This window comes from Rhincodon typus, chromosome 12, assembly GCF_021869965.1.
Source record: "Rhincodon typus isolate 14 chromosome 12, sRhiTyp1.1, whole genome shotgun sequence".
Classification (NCBI taxonomy): domain Eukaryota; kingdom Metazoa; phylum Chordata; class Chondrichthyes; order Orectolobiformes; family Rhincodontidae; genus Rhincodon; species Rhincodon typus.
The window spans coordinates 256,980-279,060 of record NC_063343.1 but is presented as its reverse complement, the minus strand read 5'-3'; the positions used below and the strand labels follow the sequence as shown (position 1 = coordinate 279,060).

The 22,081-nt window shown below is 41.3% G+C and overlaps 2 protein-coding genes across 3 annotated transcripts in view; one reads left to right on the top strand and one right to left on the bottom strand.

Annotated features, from left to right (window-relative positions):
- Positions 1-5,466, bottom strand: part of rab24 (RAB24, member RAS oncogene family) — a 29,692-nt gene extending 24,226 nt beyond the window's left edge. The window contains exon 1 of one of the 2 annotated variants that reach the window (XM_048603743.1): positions 5,348-5,466. The gene's annotated coding sequence lies outside the window, so the exon portion shown is untranslated. Of the gene's footprint in view, positions 1-5,200 lie in introns of both variants that reach the window. The other variant, XM_020533415.2, reaches the window with a different exon arrangement.
- A 5,169-nt stretch (positions 5,467-10,635) lies between these two features.
- On the top strand, positions 10,636-21,777 carry LOC109934743 (PRELI domain-containing protein 1, mitochondrial). Its single transcript, XM_020533413.2, has 6 exons — positions 10,636-10,702; positions 11,626-11,806; positions 14,387-14,609; positions 16,838-16,951; positions 17,389-17,467; positions 19,213-21,777. The coding sequence occupies exons 2-6, from the start codon at positions 11,715-11,717 to the stop codon at positions 19,350-19,352; spliced, it is 648 nt and encodes a 215-aa protein (XP_020389002.1). The 5' UTR covers positions 10,636-10,702; positions 11,626-11,714; the 3' UTR covers positions 19,353-21,777.
- The last annotated feature ends 304 nt before the right edge of the window (positions 21,778-22,081 follow it).

The following is a 22,081-nucleotide window of genomic DNA, read 5'->3' as shown; positions in this document are numbered from 1 at the left end:
GAATAACAAGGGTTGGGGGGGGCGGGGGGAGGGGAGGGGAGGAGATGAGAAGAGGGAAAAGGGAGTGCTATGTTCTTGCCCAGTTTGCCTTCAGTTTCATCACCACCTCCACTGCAGTCAAAGCACTCTTTAAAAGTTCAATACATTCAAAACATGAGAAAGAATACATTCAAAAATACCCTATGTCTGGTTGTGTTTTAAGAACATACAATCTGATTCAATGAAGTTGGTTGTGCACTAAGGTGCAATTACAGTACTGATTAGAACCCAAATCTAGTCATAGCTACAGAAGAAAGTTCTTGTGGCACAGTGTAGAGCCCCTACCTCAGGCAGGAGGCCTCGGTTCAAATCCTACCTGCTCTAGAGGTACGTAGTAACATCTCTGAACAAGTTGATTAGAAAATCAAAAAAAGTCTAGCCACAGAACTGCAGTGCCCCTTAGAGGGCTTTTCATGCAAGTTGGTTATTAATTGAAACAGGTGATTTGGTGGTGGGGGAAAAAAAACTGTCCCAGTTGTGCACGAAAGCACTTCTGGACATGGAAAAGCCATAGCTATAGAAACCAGGATCACAAATTCTTTTCAGCTACAAAGCCTGACGATGAGTAGCAAACCAACCCTAATCACAGAACCATGGTGACAAGCTAGCGCCTACATTGCTGAAATCTGACTACAACTGAAAGCATGGCTAGAGAGCCTGAAACTCAACCGTACACAAACACTGGACTACTTCTACCCAAGATAAATTTCAAAACCATTCTGACATTATAAAGAATCTTTGATTTTAAAAAGATTAACCTTTCTGATCTGTTAGTGTAAGCAAACTGGTAAACAAAAGATCTAACATACCTACCAAAATTTCTATTCACAGGATTTGTTCTAAAAAAATGTTGAGATCTAGTTGCTGATCTGATTATATAACCTGTGTCACCTTTAATGAACTTTACATTTAACCCTGCATACCCAGTTAAAATTACAACCATTGTACAATATTGTATCCCACAAGGTAAGAAAATGGACAATTACAAAAGTTTTCATATTTCAGAATGGAGATGATTTTGAAGCTGTGTGACTACCAGCCCCAACTTGTGGAAGGATCTAGTGTCTCACTTGAATTGCACCATGTCATATATAGCACTTCATACTAACTCTAAGTAGTAATTCCATTAATGTCCCATGCCCTAAATACAAACCTTTTCATTGTGGCAGAATATAGCAGTTTCAATCAATCAGTAAGCATAGAATAGAACAGACATGTACTTTTACTTGAAATATACAGTGAAAAGTTTTATAACTCACCCCAATGACAGAAGTCATACATGAACTAAAATTAAGACCAGGTTCATCACAGTTTGGTTAACAGTTCCTGGGCTCGAGGAAAGCCAATTTAAAAACAATACAATACGCTGAAGACGCAGCCAGGATAAGACCACAGCTGGATACTAGGCTAGAAGCCTCCACCAAGACCACCATGCTGGGCCGAGACCGCCTTTCTCCTCCTTCAGGCACCTGGGCCTAGTTGCGCACTTGAAGCCTTGGCCTAGCCTGTGAGTCCAGGCCTGCGGAGACAGCCCAAGACCTGTTTCTTGCTTACCGAGACACCCCAAGCTAGAATGTAGTCATGTCTGGCTCATCCTAACGTTGATGCCACCATTGCCAGAGGCCTCCAACATCAACCTTTCCAGGCTTAAAAGAAAACAAAGCAAAAAGAAAAAAACAAAAAGTAAAAAGGAAAAAGAGAAAGAGACGACGAGAGTAGGCGAATCCCAGACTCAGCCTCTCTACTCTGCTGCCATCTTGAAGAAAAGTAAAGCATAAAGTAGAACCTTGAGTAATTGACTCATTAAGTTATTCCAGTTGAATTACAATATTAGCATCCTATTTCCTGTCTACATAAAGCAGGAAAAATCCAACCCAACTATTCAGTGAGCCATCAGTACTAACAAAGCAGCACATGCTCAACTCTAACTTGCTCAGAGACACAATTTGGGTACCACCAGGTTCAATCAGCTTCTGACTTATTTGAAGCCTTGATCCAAACATAGGCAACAGCTCAATTCAAGGCAGCAAGTGACAATGATTGTCAAATGCTGCTTTGATGTCAAGGGCAAAGTATGGCATCAAGGAGCCCTAACACATCTGGAATCAATGAGAATTAGTTGGAAAGCTCTTCATTGGTTAGAATCACACCTAGTACAAAGGAATACAGTTGCAGTCGTGGGAGGTCAATCATCTCAGCTCCAGGACATCACTTCAAGAGTGCCTCAGGGTAGTGTCTTGTGTTAAACCATCTCCAGCTGTTTCAATGACCTTCCCTCCATCATACGTCAGAGGTGGGGTGGTTGAATATTGCAATATGTTCAGCACAATTCCCAACTTCAGATACTGAAGCAGTCCTTACCAAATGCAGCAAGCTCATTTACAACGCGCAAGTCAGGAGTGAGCTGATGGAATACAATCCACTTGCCCTGCTGAGTGCAGCTCGAACACATCAACATCACCATCCAAAACCAATGACCACTATTATGTAGAAAGACAATGGGAGCTGACACATGGGAATACTGGCTCCTACAAATTCCTCTCCATCTTGACTTGGAACTCTATCACCATTCTGTCACTTGCAACCTTCTCCCCAATTCCACAGTGGCATTTCATTAGGAGACCAAGAGTACTGTAACCTTTGTTTTAGCAACAAACATTATGCTATATAGAATAGTAGCAGCACAAGGATAGTGCAGATACGGCTGCTGGTTCTAACAACAGGAGGAACACAAGCGAAACTTAAGACTGTCTTTAGATATGGATCAAAATCAGAAATTAAAAATGAATGTTGCTTGTACTCTTACACCTCAGTTTTAAGAAAACAAATAAATAACTTTCCCTCGAAATCTCATCCCTTTGTTTCTTTATAACTGATTTCAGGCTCCTCTCAAATCCCTCTTCCTTCCCATTGCAATTTCTGAGCCTCATTTTCAGCGGGTGAATGTGGCTCCTAATTTGTCTGATTTAATTAGAGTGTGTGGTCATTATTAGCAACAGCAGTCAATGCTAATCCCTACAACGTCCTCGAGAAAGTGGTGGTGGTGAAATGCTTTCTTGAACCATTGCCATTCATGTGATGAATTGAGGGGTATGTAGTTGCAGAATTGGATGAGGTCTGCTTACATTTGCAATGTTTTTTTGTTGTGATGCAAGTCTCTCGTCAAGGAGCAAGTCTGTCAACAGTAATTGACACTTCTACAATTTATAAGTCCGGTTATTCAGGGCAGGAGATATTAATGTGACTGTTGCTAACTCAACCACTATTTCCATTCCACACCCAACTTCAAATCTGCTTTCAACAGTTCAGTTCTTAATCACAGATCAAAAACACTTGCATTCAAAAAGACAGAAAAATTTTCATTGCATTTGCACCATTAATACAGGCAGAAATATTAAAATACAAATATCAGTCACTGCTGTAGCGTATGAAACAAACTTGTAGTAGTTCAGTTTCCCTTTCACTTTCATATCGTGACCACCACACTGAATAGAAACTACATAACCAATTAGTGGAAAATGTCATTTAGCCTCTCAAATCTGTTCAGATTGCACTTGATCCAGGATCCAAATCAACTAACAGCAATTGAAGTTGTTGAATAGAGATCACTGAAGACCTTTGATTGACAATTTTGTCAATCTCAGGTTCAAAACTATTTAACCTAATTTCAGTTGCAGTTTACAGAAGTCTAAATTTCTATCATGCAGAATAGTTTCCTAATTTCATTTCAAAAAGTCTGCCTCTAATTCTGGATACTGCCCCTATTCCTAGACTTGTTCAGCAGTAAAAATAGTTTGTCTTTACCAACCTATTTTCCATAATACCCTGAAATTTCAATCATCTCATCTCTTAACCTTGTAAATTCAAGGCAAGCTCTAGTTTGTTTAACCCCTCACTGCAATTTAACCTTTGGAGTCCAAGCATTCTTAAGGGTGTGTCCACAAATGCTGTCAGTACTCAGGGTGTAATCAAACTAGGCTTTAGCACAGCCGAACCATAACTTCTGTCTCCTCTTGTTCTGGGCCTCTAAATAGAAATACCAGCATTCCATTAATCTTTTTGATTGTTTTCTGTACTTGCACACAACATTTTTTAATGTTCACAAATCCTGCTTTGATTTCTACTGCTTCTAGCCTTTCAGCATTCAGAAGATACCATTTTATCCTTTTTAGGTTCAAAGTAGATGAAACCCCACCAGCCTGAATCAAAATACTTGGCTACTCTTCTGCCCATTCACTTAATTTATCAAATGACCAGGTTCAATTCCCACTAAGCAGACTAATTCTGTTCTAGTTTTAGTGATTTTAGTGTTTCATGGATTGGAAGGTGGTAAAGATATCAAAGTTTGCACCCCTGTTCACTATCCAATAACTCCCAATAGAGAGGAAAAGTGAACTTTTACATCTGGGCCCTGATGTTGTCAACTTGCCACTATTCCCAGCCATGGCTCACGTGGATTGACGATACATGGGGCAAGATAAACTCCCAACACACAAGCTCTAAACCCTCCAACATAGGAAAAGACAACACAACTTGGTTCCTACTGAGAACTGTTCAGGCTCATCTTCACTAAAATTGGTGCAGTTTCCCAGGGTCAGCTTCACATCAGCCCGTTACAGTTTGATGTTGATTATGGATTGGTGGCCGAGGGTGCCTTTACACTCTCCCTCTGGATTGGTTAACAAATGATATCTATATCCTCCCCTGGGCTGCCTGGGGGAAGTAAAGGACTATACCCTGTCCTGGTTTGATTTGGGAGTTGGGGCGGGAAAGAGGAGGGGAATATGGTCACATCCACTTCTGGACGTGGGTGTGGGCAGGAGGAAGGAAAACACTATACCTCACTCCATGCTGGTTTTGGGGGAAATCTCTACACCTCACCACCCCCCCAAAGATTGGTTTTAAAGGTGGGGGTCTCTACACCCTACTCTCCCTCACCCAGGCTAGTTTTTTTTTGGGGGGGGGGGGGGGCAAGGTCTTTAAGCCCTCCTCCCCCCCCCCCCCCCACCGCCCAGGCCGGCTTTGAGGTGGGGGGTGGGGGGCAGGTCTCTACGGCCTACTCTGCCCCCCCAGGGTGTTTTGGGGATCTCCTGCCCTCCGGGCCGCACTTCACCAGGTGAAGGCCCCCTTTTTCCAGCAAAGCTCCTGCAGAAACATTCACCTCAAACTGCAGCACAGAGTATGGATGGTGGAACAGGCCGAGGATAACACGGAGGCTTAGGCCGGAGCAGGAGAAGATCAGGGGGTAGTATAAACACGACGGAGGGACCGGCCTGAGACAACTCCACCGCCGTTACCGTTTACTCACAAACGCACGAGGCGGAGCCAAAGGCGGATATACGCAATCATCTGCCCGCCCAGGAAACTCGTCATGAGCCGTTGACATGGGGGGGGCGTGGGGCGTGGCCAAAGGTGGGTGCGTCTAGTTATGGGGCGGGGCCAGGCGGGCTGACCGGGCGGGGCGTCTGAAGAGTGATTCTGATCGCAGCTCTGTTGATGTGCAGAACCTGTAATTAAATCCACGGCTTCGGATTGGTAAATCTGAACCAAAAAATCACATTTAAGCTGCAAGCACGGAACAAATCTGTCAGCATCCTAAAGGGACAAGTCAGATGAGGAATGAAGTCGAGAATTGACATGGCAATTGAAACCTGCTAGAACAATCCCTTCCCTGCTCCTTATTACTTTTATTCCTCTATTCAGTAAATAATCTTCATCCTCTTGGAAACAAACCTCATCTGTCCAATTGTTACTTATGGCCGCAATTTTCAAGCCCTGGCAATATTCTTACAAGTCTCCCCTGTTGTTGTCTCTAAAGCAATTATGTCCTTCCTGTAATGTTTGACCAAAAGTATGCACAAATCTCCTGTGATGGCCTAACCAGTATTTAGTTATAACGTTCCAGCATTATTACTCCACTCTTATATTCAATAGCTCATCCAGTGAAGGAAACTATCTCATATGCCCTCTTTAATAAAATAAAACAAACAACTGTGGATGCTGGAGCTCTGAAACAAAAACAGAAATTGTTTGAGAAACTTAATAGGTCTGGCAGCATCTGTAGGAAGAAAGTTGACTCAATATTTTGGGTCTGGTGACTCTTCATCAGAACACATGAACACACAACTCAACTGATAAAGAGTCATCAGACTCAATACGTTTTAACTCTGCTTTCTTCCCACAAATGCTACTGGACCTATTGAGTTTCCAAAGCAATTTCTGTTTTTGTGTCTACTTTATACCTTGCCTACCTGTCCTGCTATCTTGAGGAGATACGTAGACAAGCACTCCAAAGTCTCTCACTTCCTCTGCCTCTCTCGATACCGTCCATTTATTGTGTATTGGCTTGCTTTGATTGGCCTCCCAATGCATCACTTTACATTTCTTCAGTTTGAACTCCACTTGCCACTTTTCCATGCACTCAAGCAAACTGTTGATATCTTCCTGCAGTGAACAGACATGCTCCTCACTATCAACTACATAGCCAATTTTTGTGTCATCTGCAAATTTCCTAATAATCCTGTGCATATTTAAGTGTAAATAATTCATATGTACCACAAACAGCAGTGACCCTATATAATGTCGGCAGTCCATTGGAATTCATCAAAACCCTCTGTCTCCTCCACAAGAAGATGCTGGCGATGGTCCTTACCGATGGTAATATGACAGAATCCTTTGAGGTAAAGACAGGTGTCAAGCAGGGATATGTCATCGCCCCCCCACCCCCGCAAATCTTTTTTTTCAATCTTCATCACCACCATTCTTCATCTTGTCAAGAACAAGCTCCCCAGTGGTATGGACATTGCCTACAGGGTGGAGAGAAAACTTTTCAACCCCAACAGGTTGAAATCTAAGAAGAAAATGACACCAGCCTCATTTGTGGAACTTCAGTATATGGATGACAATGTCACCTCTGCTCTCTCGGAAGAGAATCTTCAAGTCTCACTGAACGCCTTTGCAGCAGTTTACAGAAGCACTGGTCTCCCTTACTGACCCCTCACAGGTCAAGTTCTGGGTCATCCCTATAAGAAGACCAATGGAGAAATCCTCCAAAACATAGAGCATTTCCCTTACCTGGGAAGCTACCTTTCATATGAGGTGGACATTGATATAGAGATTCAACATTGCACCAAACTGTGAGCACCGCCTTTGGACACCTAAGGATGAGAATTTTCGATGACTGTGACATCTGAGCGGATACCAAGATCAAGGTAGTCATCCTTCTGAATCTCCTATTTGGCTCTGAAACTTGGACTACATATTGATGCCACCTCAAGGCCTTTGAGAAGTGCCATTGACACTATTTGAGATGGGGGAACAGGTGTAATAACATCAGCAACCTTGAGGCAGCAAATAGCACCAGCATCAAGGCCGTCCTCACCTGAAACCAACACCACTGAACCAACCAGTATGCCTGAGTTCCGACTGCTGAAGAAAATCGTCTTCACCCAGCTCAAGGAAGAGGGGAGGACAAAGGAAGCATTTCAAAGATCCCCTGAAGACTTCCCTCAAGAAATGTACCATAGATGTCAACACCTGGGAGACCCTCACTCAGAAGGAACCCAGTTGGAGGAAGCTCCTGCATGAAGGGGCACAATTTGAGGACACCCGTCAGGAAATAAGGAAAAGGTGTCGGAGAAAGGAATGCCAGCGACTTCAAAGCCAAGGACCAATTCCACCTCCTGGAAACACCTGCCGAATGTGTGGTCAGCGATGAGGCTGTAGGATTAGGCTCATCAGCCACAGTAGCATCTACAGAACTCATGCCAGTGACATGGAACTTTCTAAGTGGACAATCATACTTGTTAGTGAATGATTGTCAATGATAACTTATATTTGCAGACATCCAATCATCTGGTACTTTGCCTGTAATTAATAAGGATTAGACAGTGATCCTCAGATCACTGCTAATTTCCTCCCTGGCAACAGTCTTCATATAATTCATCCTGCCTGGTGATTTATTCACCTTCAAGGAGATCTGTCCCTTCAGCACTTCCTGCCTCATTATGCTTTTTATTTAATATTATTATATATTATTAATAATAATAGTTGTGTATTGCTTCAGTTACAATTTCTGAGTAGGTTTCTGAGGATAACTCATTCAGAATCCGTTTGTTGCATTTCTGTTAAAAATGTACTAACAAGCTAGCTTCATTGTCCTTAACTTTATCCTTTTTATGTCAATTTTAAAAATAGCATGTAATTGTTAAATTTCCAACTCAACTCTCTTGTTAATAGATTCCTCATCTTCTGGTCTAATTTGATGAATCTGAGATCAGCTCACATCACCAAGGCCGTAATCTAGGATGCTCCTCCTGCAGCATCTCAGTATCTTCTAAGTCATTGACAAGTTGCCCACGTCATCTGGTAGAATTGGTTGTATTGCTAATTAAATGTAGACTAAATAGATTGCTTTCAGAAAATAGCATTTTTGGATATGACTGATAAGTAATTCCAGGAATGACATGTCACAAACGTAGCATTCCTGGGAGGTAAGGCCAGTAAAGAACATAGAACATAGAACAGTACAGGCCCTTTGGCCCACGATGTTGTACTGATCCTACTAAGATCAAACTACCCTGCATACCCTACATTTTACTATCCTCCATGTGCCTATCCAAGAGTCGCTCCAAATTCTCTAAAGTATCTGACTCCACTACCATTGCCGGTGGCACATTCCACACACCCACCACTCTCTGTGTGAAGAACCTACCTCCGACATCTCCCCAATACCTTCCTCCAATCACCTTAAAATTATGCCCCCTCGTAATAGTCATTTCCGCCCTGGGAAAAAGTCTCCGATTCTCCACTCTATCTATGCCTCTCATCATCTTGTACACCTCTATCAAGTCACCTCTCATCCTTCTTTGCTCCAATGAAAAAAGCCCTAGCTCCCTCAGCCTTTCCTCATAAGACCTGCTCTCCAGTCCAGGCAGCATCCTGGTAAATCTCCTCTGCACCCTCTCTAAAGCTTCCACATCTTTCCTATAATGAGGTGACCAGAACTGATCACAATATTCCAAGCGTGGTCTAACCAGAGTTTTAGAGAGCTGCAGCATAATATCGCGATTCTTAAACTCAATTCCCCTGCCAATGAAAGCCAAGACACCATATGCCTTCTTTACAACCCTATCATCTTGGGTAGCAACTTTGAGGGATCTATGGACGTGGACCCCAAGATCCCTCTGTTCTCCACACTGCCAAGAATCCTGCCATTAACCCTGTATTCTGCATTCAAATTCGACCTTCCAAAATTAATCACTTCACACTTTTCTGGGTTGAATTCCATCTGCCACTTCTTTGCCCAGCTCTGCAATCTGTCAATGCCCAGTTGCAACCTTCAACAGCCCTCCACGCTGTCCACAACTCCACCAACGTTCATGTCATCAGCAAACCTACTAACCCACCCTTCCACTTCCTCATCGAAATCATTTATAAAGATCACAAGACCAGCCAGAACCAGCCAAGTTAAAATCTCTTCTTCCAATTCAAGCTGTTCTTTCAATTCTCTTTCTCTTTCAACTTTTTGTTTTCATTTCTACCTGTATTTTAGCTAATTCCAGCTGCAACATCTCAATTTCAGGTTTCCCTTCTAATACTAAATGTTGGAAAATCACTTTCAGTGTCTCCCATTTAGGACTGAGCAGGTTTTGTAAAAAATAATTGAGATCAGAAATATCAAGGTTCAGTTCAGAAGCAAATTTAGTTTCCTTCTGAGGGCAGTTCAGGAAATTAGTCAGCTCAACAACAAAACCAGAAACAAAAACCCTTCTCAAGAAAGGGTCACTGGACCCGAAACTTTAATTCTTATTTTTCTCCACAGATGCTGCCAGACCTGCCAAGCTTTTCCAGCAACTTCTGTTTTGTTCCTGATTTACAACATCCACAGTTCTTTTGGGGTTTTTTTTAAGTCAGCTTAGCAGATGGGTTAAATTTGTGAGTCTTCCAAACCACGAGTTTGGTCAAAAATCAGCAGCTAGAACTGAGAAAATTTAGGTTCTCAGATCTGTGGAAAAGTTCACATTGACAGACTTGGAAAGAACTCATCAAATTGTCTTCACAATTCCCGGAAAAGAAACTGCAAAAACCTCAGGAGTTGAGATAGGTAGGTAATTCGTCTTAAATTGAGCCTCTGTAATGGATACTTTCAGGTTTGTAGAAAGTTCATAGTGTAAAGTTTGTATATAACAATAAATTTTGAGTTGCTGTGTCACTTAAGATCACGGTAACTCTTGCAAATGGATAGCTTTTATGTTTTTTGTGCAATAAACTTGTTCTTTTGTTGAATAAAAGATTTTAGCCTCATGTGAATGTGTTTTGCCAAGTGACTTGCCATCACGTTAACTAATGACAGCAAAAAGAAATCCATCCAGGTTTCAGTTTGGGATCTGACTTCTCCAGTAGCTGGGAGCACCCCTTCAATAAGACGTTCTGAGCTGCTGGGATCTGAGTCGCAATACGCTGGGTCTCTGTGCCCTGAGTCCCTGTGCACTGGGTCAGTGGGTCACGGGGTCAGTTCAATCACGTGCCTCTGAAACGAAGACGGGCGCTGGAGTCATACCGCGCCTGCGCGATCGTTCGCCCTTTGTCCCTGGAAGTGCTTGGGGCCGGTTCCGGAATGGTGGCTCAGACCTGCAGAAGGTGGCAGCGGAACATGAGGGAGGTGAGAGGGGCCGGGAGAATGGGGATGGAAACGGAGGAGGAGGGACTGAGCAAACAGGAACAAGGAAAGGGGATTGGGAGGTGGGTAGGTGAAGGGGGAGATGTGGAAGGAGTGGTGGGCCCACAAAGAAGGGGAAATGGGACGGGGACGGGGACGGGGACGGGGACGGGGACGGGGACGGGGACAGGGACAGGGACAGGGACAGGGACAGGAAGGGCACGAGGGTTAAGGTAAAGGGGCATGTGAGGAAGGGGTGTAAGGGAGAAGAAACAGGGGAGGAGAGTGGTAGGCTGTAGGGGGCATGGGGAGAGGTAAGGAGGAGTGGAATGGGAGAGAAAGGGTGGGTGAGATAGGGAAGGGGGTGGGGTAAGTGAAGTGAAGTGGGCGAACAGATGAAAGGGAGTGGGGTCAGAGAAATGGGGAGGGTAGGGGAATGAAGGGGTGCGGTTAATGGGAGGATGCTAGGCTAAGGGGAAGGGGGAAACGGTGGAGGGGAATGGAGAATGAAGCTGGGGAAATGGGGTTAATGGACAGGCTGGGAATTGGGATGGGGGAAGGTTTTCAGAGAGAAGTGGGGCCGGTATATGGAGGAGGAGGAGGGAATTGGGCAAGAGATGATGGTAAGAGAGCATTGAGATTTGGGAGACTGGCTGAATGGTAAATCTTCTATTCTTTATTTGCTTTCTCTGTTCAGGGATGGCTTGGAAGTCTGCGCTAGCTGTAGAGAAGATGCAGTGTCTCTGGGAGATTGTGCAGAGGGAAAAGTGCTGGGAGATTTGCAATGTCAGGCAGGGAAAATATGGCATGACCTAACAGGCAGGTAAAAGATAGTGAGATGTAGATTAGAATTGGGAGAATTGGCCTAATTTATATCGCACTGTGACAGTAACCTTGTGGTTGGCCACTGTTTTAAAACACCCTAGATAATTATCATAAAGGAATAATCATCTCTGCCAATGTGACCAAGGCACAAATTCCACTTTTGTTGGTTCATTCCTGTCTTCTGGGAACAATGGTGAAGTATTTTCTAGGTCTAAATGACCTGAAGAGTTCATGGGACCAAGTATTTGCTGCATTTTGGCAGCGTTATCCAAATCCATACAGGTGAGTGCAAGTTTGTGTTTTAGGAATTCATTCGCATCATGAGAACACGAGCTGACTTAGGAAGTTAGTTGCTTCTTTTTCATCTTTGAAACAAATTTCAATCTGGTATAGCCAATTGGATTAAATGATTGCTGGTTGAAATGATTTTGACTGAAGTGAAATATTTAACAAATTTCTTTTGTTGCACTTGCAACAACAGCACGAAACTGTTTTGGCACAAATTGGCCCATGTAATGAGGTGGTGTGAGAAATGGAAGGGGGGAAAGAAATCACATTGGTGCAGGATTGTGCCTACGTGTTTAACTGTGTTCAGTAAAAATGGAGTATCTTCCCTAGGGTGCACGCCTGGTGGAACTTTGTGGGGAGCCTGGTCTGGCCAAATGTTGTGGTATCCAACTCATCCTCCCTGGTTGTGACCAAAGAAATACAAAGCATGTGTTCCACAGCTTTGTTTCAGGAATTGCCAGAAAGACATTTAGGCTTTGGTCTGGCTTTATCAGAGTTTCTTCCCTCAGCCTTCATCTTTCCTTAGGTATCCACAAGGAAGTGGTGGTGTTTGGGTTAGAGGGGGGTGCAGGGTTGCCAAATCTCCTCTGTTCCTCTGAAGTTTAATCTTGAGCCCACGAGGAATCCACTTTCTTGTGTCACTATATACGTTTACAAGACCATAAGACATAGGAGCAGAAATTAGGCCATTCGGACCATCGAATTTGCTCCACCATTCAATCATGGCTGATAAGTTCCTCAACCCCATTCTCCTGCTTTTTCCCTGTAACCCTTGATCCCCTTGATAATCAAGAACCTATCTACCTCAATCTTAAATGTACTCAATGACCTGGCCTCCACAGCCTTCTGTGGCAGTGAATTCCATAGATTCACCACTCTCTGGCTGAAGAAGTTTCTCCTTATCTCCGTTCTGAAAGGTCTTCCCTTTACTCTTAGGCTGTGCCCTCGGGTCCTAGACTCTCCTACCCATGGAAGCATCTTCCCAAACATCCATTTTGTCCAGGCCATTCAGTATTCTGAAAGTTTCAATTAGATCCCCCCGTCATCCTTCTAAACTCCAATGAGTATTGTCCCAGAGTCCTCAAGCGTTCCTCAAACGTTTATAACAGGACTTCAGTAGAGAAGCTCTATATCGACAGTTGAGGCTTGTGTACATGAGTCCTCTTTTTGTGTTATGACTAATCAGCGGTGTAAGCTGAAAAAGAGAAGTGCACACGCAGTAAGAAATGTTAACTTTCTTCACCCTCATGCCAGACATATCACATCAATCTATGTACACACTGTCAATGCAGTAGAGTGTCTTTCTAAGCTTGTGGGTAGACATGTTTTTTGGACAGGACGGGGAGCATTATTCTCCACCTTCCTGTGTATGAAGTGGGAAAATGTGTAATTATGTAGTGGACTCCATGTGTAGCACTTGCAGTAAGTAGCAGCTTGGGTTGTACTGTCTCAAGCATTCGAGAATTGATCATCTTTGAATTGTGGTGATTTTCATGTGGGAAAACGTAATAGTTATTCTGTACTATCGTTGTTCCACAATTCGTGAAATGGGCAATGAATTGAGTGGCAGATGGAGTTTAATTTAGATAAATGTGAGATGCTGCATTTTAGAAAGTCAAATCAGGGCAGAACTTGTACACTAAATGGTAAGGTCCTGCGGTGTGGGATGGTGCTGAGGAGAAGGTTTTTTTCCTCTTGGGTATTTGTGGTGTTGAACAAAGAGGCCTTGGAGTGCGGGTTCATAGTTCCTCGAAAGTGGAGTCACAGGTAAGACAGGATGTTTGCTTTTATTGGTCAGTGCATTGAGTATAGGAGTTGGGAGGTCATGTTGTGGCTGTACGGGACATTGGTTAGGTCACTTTTGGAATATTGCGTTCAATTCTGGTCTCCTTGCTGTAGGAAGGAAGTTGTAAAACTTGAAAGAGTAGAAAAGATTTACAAGGATGTTACCAGGGTGGAGGGTTTGAGCGAGAAGGAGAGGTTGAATAGGCTGAGGCTATTTCCTCTAGAGCATCGGCGGCTGAGGGGTGATCTTCAGTGAAGTTTATAAAATTGTGAGGGGTATAGATATGGTGAGTAGCCAAGGTATTTTCCCCAAGGTAGCAGAATCCAAAACCAGAGGCAATAGGTTTAAGGTGAGAGGGGAAAGATTTAAAAGGGACCTAAGGGGCAACGTTTTCACACAGGGTGGCGTGTGAATGGAACGAGCTGCCAGAGGAAGTGGTGGAGATGGGTACAATTATAACATTTAAAAGGCATGTGGATGGGTACATGAATAGGAAGGGTTTAGAGGTTTATGGGCCAAATGCTGGCAAATGGGGCTAGATTAATTTAGGATATCTGCTTGGCGTCGACAAGTTGGACCACAGGTCAGTTTCTATGTTATGCAGCTCTCTGACTGAATGCAGTTATTTTTATCCAATTGCAACTGGCTTCTTGTCTGGTGAAATTGTTACTTGTAGAATGTGAGTGATTGTTTGGAATAATGGAAAGTAAAAGTATTTTGTAGCACTTTTTGAAAGAATACTGCAGTTTCCTTTATATGACACCATTTTAATGTTTCTTCTCCCTCAGCAAGCACGTCCTGACAGAGGACATCATCCACCGTGAGGTAACTCCTGACAAGGTGCTTACCCGACGACTGCTGACCAAGACAGGCATAGTGCCTCGGTGGGCAGAACGATTGTTTCCTACAAATGTTGCCCACTCAGCCTTCGTTCTAGAAGATTCAGTAGTGGATTTAAAACACAAAACATTAACTACACTTACGTGGAACATCAACCATGCACGGTTTATGGTATGTCATGGCATTTGACTTTTCTTAAACAAAAAGTATTCCTCTATACTTGATTTTAGTGCCTCATCAACTGTTCCACAGCAGACTTAGTGGATTTTTAACACACACCTTGCAATGTGGTCTGTCATTAGAATTAGTTTTACTGTCACGTGCACTCAAATGAGTGCAGCGAAAAATTCACAATGTCACCGCTTACGGCGCCATCTTAGGTACAAGATGCCTAGGTATAAAATTTTCAGATTGGAAGAATAATACATAAATGTCCAGCACGAGAGTAAAAAATGAGAAAGAAATTACTTGAATACAGTCCTTTTCACCCAAATCCATGCCAGCACTTAGGCTCCAGAACGTACCAGGCTGCGTCTCCTGACTCTGTTGGCCTTGCACCCCAACACCCCCTATTAGGAGAATGGCTAAACTTTACAATGCCTCTGTTAGAGAGGCTGGTGCTGGTGGAGTGTGGAGCTGTGGATGCTGACCTACTGTTGCGACAGTAATATATCATGGCAGTAGGCTGTAGAGCGGACTGTCAAGGTTAAGGTACAACTTGATAACTGGTATTGCTAGCTCTTCAACTGGAGCTATATACTTTAATTGAATTTTCATTAATCTCTTCAAATTAATTTTAAACACTTCAGGTTCCTTTTCAGATATATTCTCTCTCTGATTTAATAGCCACTTGCAATGAGGCATTCCAGAAATATTCTCTCATAACTGGTATCATTACTCGAGGAAATCTTCACTGCACCCTTTCCGTAGCTTTAATACCTACAATAGCACATCCAGAACTGTTTTGCAGTACTCCACTTCTGTGACTGAATATCTTTTACCTGGACTGTGATACTCCCGTCCAACTCTTAAGTACTTCTAGAATTAGCCAGCATGAGATATGTCTCTTCGCAAAGATTGCTGTCAATGAAATGTTGATTTCTTAATGAGTACTGTCAAGTTTCAGAAACAGTTCTGAGCTTGTACTGAAAAATCTGTTACTTTAAAACATTAATAGTTTCTACCTCTGTTTATTAAATTAAATGTTTTTGTGGAAGCCAAATGCTGGCCTTTAATTGAAAGGGAATGGAGTGTAAAACTGAGGACGTCTTACTAAAGCTGTACAAGGCCCTTGTCAGATCACTGCTTGAATATTGTGAACAGTTTTGGGCCCCTTTATCTAAGGAAAGACATCCTGGCATTGGAGGCTGTGCAGGAGTACAGAAGTATACTGAAAAGTATATAAAGTTGCCCTTCCCAGTGCCACCTTAGGTACAATAGTACCTACGTACAAAATAGAAAAACAAAAACAAGTTAAAAGGAGAGGCTGGATCTGTACTCATTAGAGTTTGGAAGAATGAGAGGTGATATTATTGAAACATAATATTCTGGGTGTTTGTGACCTGCTAAATGCTGGCAGGATTTTTCCATGTGGGGAGGGATCTAGGTCTGGAGGACATAGTTTCAGAATAAAGAGCTGCCCATTTAAGTTGGTGATGAAGAGGACTACCTTTGTGAATCGATTGAATTCTCTATGAAAAGAGAGCTGTGGAGGCTGGATGGAATCCAATGGAATATATTCAAGACTGAAATGGAATTTTGAATTATCGGGGGAGACAAGTGTCATTCAGGTTTCGAAGAAGAGGAGGTGAAATTATTAAACTGTACACGAGTCTTAGGGACTTGACGGTATATACTGCTGAGCGGTTGTTTCCTCTTTAGGTGAGCCTTGGACCAGAGGGTATGATCTCAGAGTAACAGATTGCCCATATAAGACTGAGATGAGGAGGAACTTTTGCGGAATTTGTGCAGTTTTTCACAGCGGAGGCTTGAGGTTGGATCATTAAGTGTATTCAAGGCTGAGACGGACGTATGCTTAATCAGTAAGTCAATCGAGGAATGTGGGGAAGAGGCAGGAAAGTGGAGTGAAGATTATCAGATCGACCATGATCTCATTGAATGGTGGAGCAGACTTGAGGGGCTGAGTGGCCTACTCTTGCGTCTTATGGCCATTGGACTGGTCAAGCTGCATTTTGGAAGATGACAGCGATGCTGTTGGATTAATTTGTTTTACAACTAATACTGTCAAATTTGGTAGAATCTGATTGCAATTATTGATACTGGTTTAAGTGAAAGCAGGAGGAGGTGAAAGATACTTTTCCAAATGAGAGTTTATGGCAATTTTGAGAAGTTGCCCTGCCACCTAAATCAATTTGTAACTTTGTTTTTTTTTATATTAGGTAGTAAGGGAGTGGTGTGTATATGGGATACATCCTGAAAATAAAAACTGGACTCAAATCAAACGTGAGGCCTGGATTTCTTCAAACTTGTACGGGTTCTCTTTAGCCATTCAGGTTGGTGTAGAGATTTCATATAGTTTCCAAAAACGATTGGTTCTGCTCAGCTCTTGGTTATTTTAAAAGGAGTTGTTATTGTTATGATGTATGTAGTTTTCACATGCATATCAATTCTCTTTGCACTTCACATTCATTAGTTGTGAAGTAAGTAATTTGAATGCAAATATTTATTTTGCACTATCCACTGGTTGTAAGGTTCCTATGTAAAGAAAATATTTTGCTGATTTGGTCTATTTCACACTTGGTTCCCATATGAATCCATGGTAGTTTTGGCTATTTCATTTGTCCCGACATGTTTTGGAACTACTTGACGCTAAGTGTGGAAATTTCTTAAACTGGAGTTTGAGTGCAAGGCATCCACTAACAAGTTCAATATGTATTATAGAATTGTTCTCTGCAAGGGTTTCATTGTTCCTTTTCTTTATCTTCTTCAGGAATGTGGGCTTGCCAGCTTTAAGAGTAGCATAACCAAAACTATGAAAGGTTTTGAGTATGTTCTAGCTAGAATGCAAGGTATGTATATCAGTATTATAATCTATAAAGATGTATTTCTTTATTTTACCATTATAAAACTGAGCTGAACCAATATAATACTGGTTTCGCAATATTTGTGGCCTTTTGCCATCATAGTTTTTAATCTGGCAGTTTTACTACTTTAGAAACTAGGCTAGGCACAATCGGAAATAACCAAAGGAAATGAAATCTGACTGAACTGTATATAAGCCGAATGGGAAATTATCATCTATTTATTTGCTCTGAGAAATAACAAGTGGTGCTGAATTAGGAAATATTGTCAGTTATTTTGTCTTTTATGCCAATAATTTGTTTCTTCTTTTATCTCCTTGCCTCTTGCCCCTCTGAAATGAATTGGAACTGAAATGTTCTTTATTCAGTTTATACCACACTCACGGTTATGGTAAAATGAACTGAGAAAATCTTTTTAAGATTTTTTTGTGTAGAACCCACTGTCCTTTATTGAGAACTGTCTATTTTCTATATTGTCAGAGTGTTCCTGTGAAGATAAATGAGGCATTGTTCATGGTATGATGATACAGCAGTCTGCAGTGTCAATGATAAAATGCTGTGTTAAATAAAAACAGGAGACAAAGGAGAGTAAAACCGACGTCTTTAACTATAAAGGGAACACTATGGAGGCAGAGATTACATTCTGATATTATTAAACTTCATGATCAAATGCTAACACTATAATCCATGCAGGCTGTCCTGCTGGACAATGCAGACCTCTTTGAAACCTGGAACACAAACATAAGTTGCTGGAAAAGCTCAGCAGGTCTGGCAGCATCTGTGAAGAAAAATCAAAGTTAATGTTTTGGGTCTGGTGACTTATGTTTTTTTTCCTGATTTACAGCATCTGCAGTTCTTTTGGCTTTTACTCAGTGAAACTTGGCTTTATAGATCATAAATTTTATTTTTGCTGTTTGGTTATTGTGGTCAGTCACTGAGCATAATCACACAAGGCTGGCAAGGTTCTTTGAACAAAAGGACACTTCTTTATGCAGAAAAAATGTTTGCAAAGATCTTACTAACAGTAAAAAAAAAAAAAAAAAAAAAAAATTCCTTTTTGAGGCAATATCCTTTATAGTCACTCAAACTGATTGAAGTTGCACTCCTATTTTAACTTTCAATTTCTTAGACAGATGACTCTTTCCATGCCCTCTCCTTGGAGCACAGAATCAACTTAACATTTCTTTCTAGCTTTGTTGGCCTGGATACTTCAATTTTGAAAGCCTGGCATTTTCTGCCAATTCTCTCCGCCTGGAGACTTCTCTAAATTCAAAAGTCTGCCCTTTTCGTTTTTTCTGAACTCAACCTACATAAGGCCCCTGAACACATTTCTAGGTCATAAAACTCAGCTTTGTAATCATTCAGCAAATAATCCCTCCAGCTGGCTGATTGAATCATTTAATTGCATTTTCATCAACGTTTGAATCCAGTACCCAAGTAACACTGACGAGATCAAAACCAAAGCGATGTGGAGGAGGAATTAAAATATCCAAGATTTTAGTTAAACCATTTTATTAACCACCAACCTGCTAAGTTTTTAGAAGGAAACATGGGGGTAAAACCCTTCAACATCTAGAAAACAACCTGCTGGGTATTGTTGAACGGGCTTTTTAAAATAGGTTGTTGTTTTAAAATACACGTAGTGAATTTGGTGCTGAACAGTTTCCCAAAAGTCTGCATGGTTGTAGAGATGCCACAGGTGACAAGAATCTGTCTGTCTTCCATTTCTCAAGGTGATGCACCCATCAAGACATTGAGGGAGACAGCCAGAGAAGCAACTGAGAAGGCTAAAGAAACAGCCCTAGCAGCTACAGAGAAAGCGAAGGATATGGCCAGCAAAGCAGGATCGCAGAAGAAACAGCATTATGTTTAACACCCTTGCTTTTGCCCTTCAGTTGGTGATATCTGTCTATTTGACTGTACTTGACAAAAGTTCTATACAGTAACAACGTGAGACGTGTGCACCATTTCCCACAGCTGAAATGCTTTGCCCTACAAAGCGGTAAAGTAAGCAGTCAAACATTAAGCTCTAAACTTATTTTCAGTTGTAATTTTCCAGAGACTTTGTGAAGAACTATTGATACAATCCCACAGATCAAACAGTGAACCCTATGAAGGCTGCCATCAGCAAAAGGTCAAGTATTTATAATGGGCAATGAAATTAATTTTTTTTCTAAAATGGCAAAGTATTTCAAGGTTGAATTTTGGCATATTTTAAATTCTCAAGGGAACATTAGAGCAATTAGGGATTGATAGTTCATGCTGCTTATCAGCAGCAGTCAATCCTAAGAAAGATTAGAATAAATGCTTCTGTCCCTGGACGAACACAGCAAGCTGTTCAGTTTGTAGAATTGTATTTGAAAATCCTGTAGAAATATTGCCAGAGGTAAATATAGTAAACAGTGTGATCTTTTGTACTGAAAATGGCCCTGCTTTATTCTACTTAGACTGTTTTAGTTAGACCTTTCTTAACTGCTGTGTGGGATAGCTACATGACGCAAGTACAGTTATGATAATTCATAAACAAAAACACCAGGGAATATGGTGTAGGCTGGTAAAACAGCTAAGGTTGTCCCCATGCACCACATGGATTATAAATTATTTTGTGGACTGCAGGAGAAATGAGCATGAGAAAATGAAATCTAGATCATGTATTGAAATATCTGCTGAATCTTTACAGAATCTTAACTGATGGATGATTTGAGAAAAAACACAATTTTAATTTTAGGGATTCAGGGGTGGAAATGCAAATAGATCTGCCTGAAAAGCTATCTGTCTAGAAACTGCCCTAATCTCTCATGGTGATCAGTTAAATTGGTTACCTGCACCAGATAACCATTTGAACGTTACCAATGTGTTAACAACATATTTATTTGCTCTATTGTAATCACTGGGAAATGGCAGTCATGCAATGACATGTTCATTGTTTTTCTGTGCATCAAGGTACTAAATAATCCCATCAAATTCACCTTCATATAAAGTTTCTCAAAATAATACCGTGGATATCCTTGGTCAATTTTGGCACCAGTACTTTATTTCTGTTGATTTTTTTTAAAAACATGTTTTGTTCCTTCTTTCTGCATGAATGCTGTTTCCTTGCAGGACAAGGTAGATAGTTTGAATTTTGGCATCTCCATTTGCCATCTTTGGCAATGTATTAGGGAACGACTGCATTTAGTTTAACAGTCTACAAAACCCAATGTCAGGTTAACACATGCCAGTGAATATAAAATGCCAGTCAGATGAGAATCCCATGGCATTTACTGATTAAAAATGACTATCAAGTGAGTAATGTGATCCAAAATTTTACAGTTGTAATGGTGAAATTGCCAGTATTGACCGTCGTTATAACTGAAGCTGACAGCAACTTGCAGTATCTGCAGCAGAAGAATAGAAACAACGGTCAGTGATTTCTTGCTTCTCCACAAGGGGCACTGATGAAGTTCTTACAGATGGACATGTAAGAAATACTAGCATTGATGTGAACTTCCATTTTTTACAGATTATAGTCGCCCTGGAAAAAACCTAGTGAAGGTGTCACCTTGGTGAACAAGATGGCAACTGGGTTTTGAAACAGCATAAGTTCATAAGTAATGCTGAAGAATCTCTCATCCTAATTATTTTAATTTCAAATTTCTTTGAAAATTATTTTATGGATTTTTAAAAGTTAATGTTTCAATATACAACAGAGTTCCAATCTCTCCGCTCTTTATAAAATAAGAGTTAAGGACAATCAATGCTTTTTACTTTGCTTCCCCATCTGAAAATTTGTCGATGTATGTGGTTTGATGTCATTGCTGAATGTCAGCTATTTGTATATTGCTTAGGAGAGTTGAATTCATCTTGGGAAAGTTTTAAGTTCATGGTCAAAATCACAAAGGTGTTCTTTAAAGCTAGTGAATACCATCTCTTCCATGCTGACTGCAAAATCCACATCAATGTTTTCTGTATGGTGGCACAATGTTAGTAGTACAATAACATTGCCTGCTCACTGGTTGAGTAGGAAGAAAGGGGAGGAAAGTTGTGTTTTATTAATGAGTTTTGACTTAAGTTACTGTAATGTTTTTAAAAATTGATCACTTCAATAGGTAGTCGCAACCTACTCCCAGATTAGTTTTCTTCAGTTGGTTGGCCAGCTATGTGATGTTAAAATAAGTACTGTAAACCTGTGTTTTTTAAATCAAAGTTTAGCTTTTAATGGTTAGAACAAACTGTGAAACATGCAAATATGCTGTTGTTTACATTGCAGATTACACCTGCATTTATTCATACAATAAAGATAATTGGTCCAAAACTCACCTACAACTGAAATTGAGATTTTTAGTCAATCAAATTCTCATGCTTCAGAAATATTTCCCTTGCTTTCTGGAATATTTAATTCTCGTGAATAGAATGTTCTTTAAACACAGCTCTCAAAGGTATGTGCTATATTACCCACACCACTGCTGCTGGCAACTCTTCTGTTTCTAGTGTTATTCCCTTTATCATGGTTTTCTCGTCCATCTGCCTTCGATTAGGCCAGAGCAGTTCAGGACATTTCTTCAGAAGCCGATGCTATTCTGTATCAACTGCTTCTGGTTCACAGCTTGGTTTAGTGTAGAT